At 46.0% G+C, this 4,341-nt stretch overlaps 1 protein-coding gene across 5 annotated transcripts in view; it reads left to right on the top strand.

Moving 5' to 3' along the window:
- LOC107263348 (puratrophin-1) overlaps positions 1-4,341 on the top strand; it is a 131,815-nt gene that overhangs the window by 23,273 nt on the left and 104,201 nt on the right. Inside the window, exon 1 of one of the 5 annotated variants that reach the window (XM_015730423.2) lies at positions 3,147-3,236. The exons of the other annotated variants lie outside the window; for them this stretch is intronic. Coding sequence (XP_015585909.1) covers positions 3,162-3,236 — 75 coding nt within the window. The 5' untranslated portion in view covers positions 3,147-3,161. Of the gene's footprint in view, positions 1-3,146; positions 3,237-4,341 lie in introns of those variants that run through there. 5 annotated transcript variants of the gene reach the window in all.

Below are 4,341 nucleotides of genomic sequence, written 5' to 3'. Positions count from 1 at the left end.
AAAAAAAAAAAAAAAAAAAAAAAAAGAAAGCTACCACCTTCTCGTACGTTACGAGAATAAAAAAATCTCTAGATATATTATAATTTTTAACATAACCGTAATTCAAGAAATTTCCACTTATTCATCATCAATCATCAATTCCTCAAAGAATGACGTCCCTCTCGGATCAATGCCTCCCTTCCGCACCGCTTTCTTCCGTTTACTCAACCAGTCTTACTCCCACTGTACGTACAGGCGATTCATCCGAGACACAAACCACCAACCGATGACTGATGGCTGACTTATTTCGTTTCTGAAACAGACAGTATATTCATACGTAGTAACTCTTACTGCACGTTGTTTACATAAAAATTCACCTTGAGGAAATACAGAGCTCGAGCACGCTCCGGAATCGGATAATTGCCGACAGAGAAAATCTCAAGCAGAAGACGGTGCCTGGCTGACTGGCTGGCTGACTGGGGTGACTGGCTGACTCGCCACGGCTGTCGGTTCTCATGACACGACTATGATTATTTACCATGGCCATTTCCATGCGCCGATAATACCAGCTTAGAAAATCTCTAGATCAACACTAACCTAACCCAACCTCACGAAACACACGATACGCATACAAAGCCATTAAAGACCCATCCGAACCAAAAACGGATAATGATTTTTTTTTCTGTTATTTTTGAAAAAAAATTTGTTCTCCAAACGAAATTTCACCAGTCACCCTTAATACGCCCCTGGGACAGGTACGCGCCAAGAGCCTCTTTCGCAAGCTCTAATAAGCACGGGACTCGTTTTCGCTCGGTTCGCTGATCAAGAAGTTTTCTCCACCGACTTTCTTTTTTATCATCGATATCCGCATGGTCGATGTAATCGCAAAATTTTCGGACACCAATTACTTCCGTCCTTTGACCGTTCACTTTTTTTCGCACTGGTATCCACGCGCTGGATATATGATAATTTTCGTTTGCGTAAGATGAGAAATTTTTTTTTTCAAATTTCATATCTTAAAAATTCACGAAATATCGGTCACGATCTGTCTCCGTGGCCATTACCTTCCCTTTCATGCTCAGCTGTTTACGCCGCAGTTAAACACTGGCGTTTATAATAGACCTCCGTCGCTCCTAGCGCCAACCGGAGTCACAAAGGGTATGGGAGCGACACACCCACCGGATGTATTTTATATGCTCGCGCTCTAAGGTAACCCAGGTTGACGTCATCGTCCTATATACAGGGTGCTGCATCCGCGAACTGTCAACCACCTAGAAGTATACCAGCCAAGCAGTCTATGTGTCCTGCACGGACACGTGCACGTATTACGACTGCGTAATATAGGACCACGGGATACCTGGGTGGCCATCGGTAAAAGTTCCTGCGTAGTACGTAGTTCCAATGGAAATGCCGGCGCTCTGTGGCTCGTGAAATGGCGAAGTGTCATTCAAACCCAGCGCCTTGGTTTTTATGCATATGGAATATATTCATAAGTGTCATGCGTGCTTGGCGTAATGGCACGATTCATAATCCTATGGTAAAACGACGTCTGAACTTAAGGGTACAAGAATTCGAGGCTACGTACAGAATGTATATCTATATATAAAAGCAAGACTCGTAAATTAATGGCGTTGAACGGGGGCCGCGTGGCCAGCATGAAATATCGGCGTCTTGTCGCCGATATCTGCCGGTGTAATCTGAGCGGAAACAAATCCGCGGAATGCGTTACCTGCGATAGAGTCGTTTGAATCGCCAGCGGGATCGCCAGGGAACGTAAACGTTTAGCCGTACGATAATAATGGCCCGCGGCCATTTTGTCACGGTTTAGAAGCATGCGGGTATAATGGATATCGTGAAAATGGCAAAAAGTACATAGAAAATGGTCAGACATCTGTACAATTTGAGGTAGGATATAATATATATATTTGTGTAGGTGCGTTTACAATTTAACACGTAACAGTACCTTTCGAACTGTCCTGTTGAGTTTATCCGCCTGTAAATGAAGTAATCTATCCTCCACGACTCAATTACGAGACAATACCGAGATCAGCGTGTTCGCGTCGACAAACGATACCCACGTTGTGCACTCGCCTTTAGTCCCCGTGACGAGGGAGCCGTCGTGTACTCAGCGCCGTCTCGCACGCCACCCGGCGCGTCGGATCTTACCTAGAAGATCGATCGAAGCGCCAAACACGGAGCGTGAGGATTCTTGTAATTAATTTATAACTCAGTACGGTAAACTGCCGCGAGTGTCGCGCCGAGCGCTGGCCTGTCAGTTTAATATTGTAGCAGTTGAGAGTTTCTCGTGTCTTGAAATTTTTTATATTTTTATTATTCGTACAGTCATCCTTACACGTATATACGTATAATTCAACGGTAATATTCTAATGTCACTTCCTGATCTGTCACGAGAATTATATTATGCGATATATTGACTCGCAATGTATTTTCGACGATTTATTTCATTCGTTCTCTACGGCTGCTCGTACTCGTGTTTTTATAAACAGTGGAAAGTTACTCCCGTGTGGCCGCTCTCGGCTTCCCTGTTGCCAGTAGACGCGAATGTAGCCGATCGGAACCCCGACGACCCAGTGAATCCCCGTAGTCGGGATGGTTGGCGATGTCGAGGATAAGCAGGGGCGTGCCATGAAAGTGCAAGTGACGTACACGAACTCTTCGTCGCGGATAACCTCGTACCTCGTGCAACGGTGTCAGATATGCCAAGGGAGAGTGATGTCCTGTCAGTTACATAAATCCATGTAAAATTATATTACAAGTCGGACTTGCGTCACGGAGAATGGCCGACCTGGGTCTGCCACGGTGATCGGGTTGGACTGGATGAGAGACTTGAAATTCCGGGACTGTTTCAATTTACCCTGAGTAAGGTTATCTTGGATAAAGGTAAGGTTAGTTTCTCTATAAAAAAGAAAAGGACGAGTATACCTTTCGTCTGCTTTGTGCGGATACGCTTTGTCTCTTATTATTATTCCTTTAGGCGGCGCTCAAAGGCTGCGGCCCAAACACAAATTAGCACAATGGGCGGTGCAATAAAAGTGTGATTAAACAAAACTCACGGTACCGGTCAGCTAATCAAGGGTCGCTCCCTTCACCCCTTCGCGCTCGATTTCAATTCCCTCCCACGTGGAACCGCTGCAGTTGCAACTTTACGGGTTCGTCTGGCGATGCGAACGACCAAGTGCATACGGAAGGGCCCTCCTTTGCGTTACGATGCACTTTTTGTACGTCCGTCCCTGCTGGTATTTTTTTTTTTTCCATTATCATCCCTGCTTAAACTTTTTAACAGTATCGCTTAACTACTAGCGTTATCGGACATGGTAGTTTCTTTTTAATCCAAAACTCCATGGAACACCGTCCCTATGCATGACGCAATACATGATTCCCAGATACCGTGGGAAAATGCACTTTACACAAATCCATATATCATCCCTCTGTACACTTCGTAAATTATTACAGTAAATTATATAACTTTTCCTCGAATTGGTTCGCATCCCTTTCATTGTCAACCCCCATGAATACAAACCCAGGCATGGATCAGCCTTCCCATATGCACTGCGGGGCACATAAGTGCCGTTAATAAATCAAAGCAGCAAGGAATGAACGTAGAGAAGTGAATGCATTAGCAAACAACGCGCCGTTCATAAAGGACAATTAAGAGTCCTCGCACGTGAATTGCGGTTAATTTATGTGTTTACACCGTAAACGTCAGTCCCCGTCTATTCGTACAGGGTGGTCCCAGGGGATGGCACCCCCGTGTCATATTCCATCGCATTATGATTTTGGTTAACGAGTGTCCATTTAAGTAACCCCCTCAACCCCATAAATATTGTGCCGTTTGAATAAGGCCTTCGCAGCCACCTTTCGAGACTCCATTCTGTATCCGCCCGGCCGTCGGGACGCCTGCGAACCAGCATGGGCGTCCGGCGGATTTTCGCACGTCGCTTAAGCACGTTTCCTCTCTTGAGGCTGTCGTGTTATGGTTACACCGTACACGCATCATGGGGGCGGATAGACGTGGGCGGCGGCCGACACCTAAGCACACCGTATAATCGTTACAACGTGCTCTGCGCGCGATACTAAACCATAATGTTTATAATATAGGAGATGCGTATATATATATATACGTAACGGAGCCACATGCTCATCGGAGACGCAGACAGACTGGCTCCTGGTCGCATCCAACAGGGATTTTCGGTGGGAAATGCACGCGACGCCGGGCGTCGCGACGCGCTCGATCGAACCACAAACAATATTTGAACAAGCAGCAAACTGCACCCCCATTGCCATAAAACTCAATTTGTATCCCCTTGTTTGCCAGGGCATCGATAGGGGATGCAGGGGGGG

Source organism: Cephus cinctus, unplaced genomic scaffold (assembly GCF_000341935.2).
Source record: "Cephus cinctus unplaced genomic scaffold, Ccin1 Ccin1_scaffold0153, whole genome shotgun sequence".
Classification (NCBI taxonomy): domain Eukaryota; kingdom Metazoa; phylum Arthropoda; class Insecta; order Hymenoptera; family Cephidae; genus Cephus; species Cephus cinctus.
Note: the sequence above shows the minus strand (reverse complement) of the source record. Positions and strands in the feature narration are given on the sequence as shown.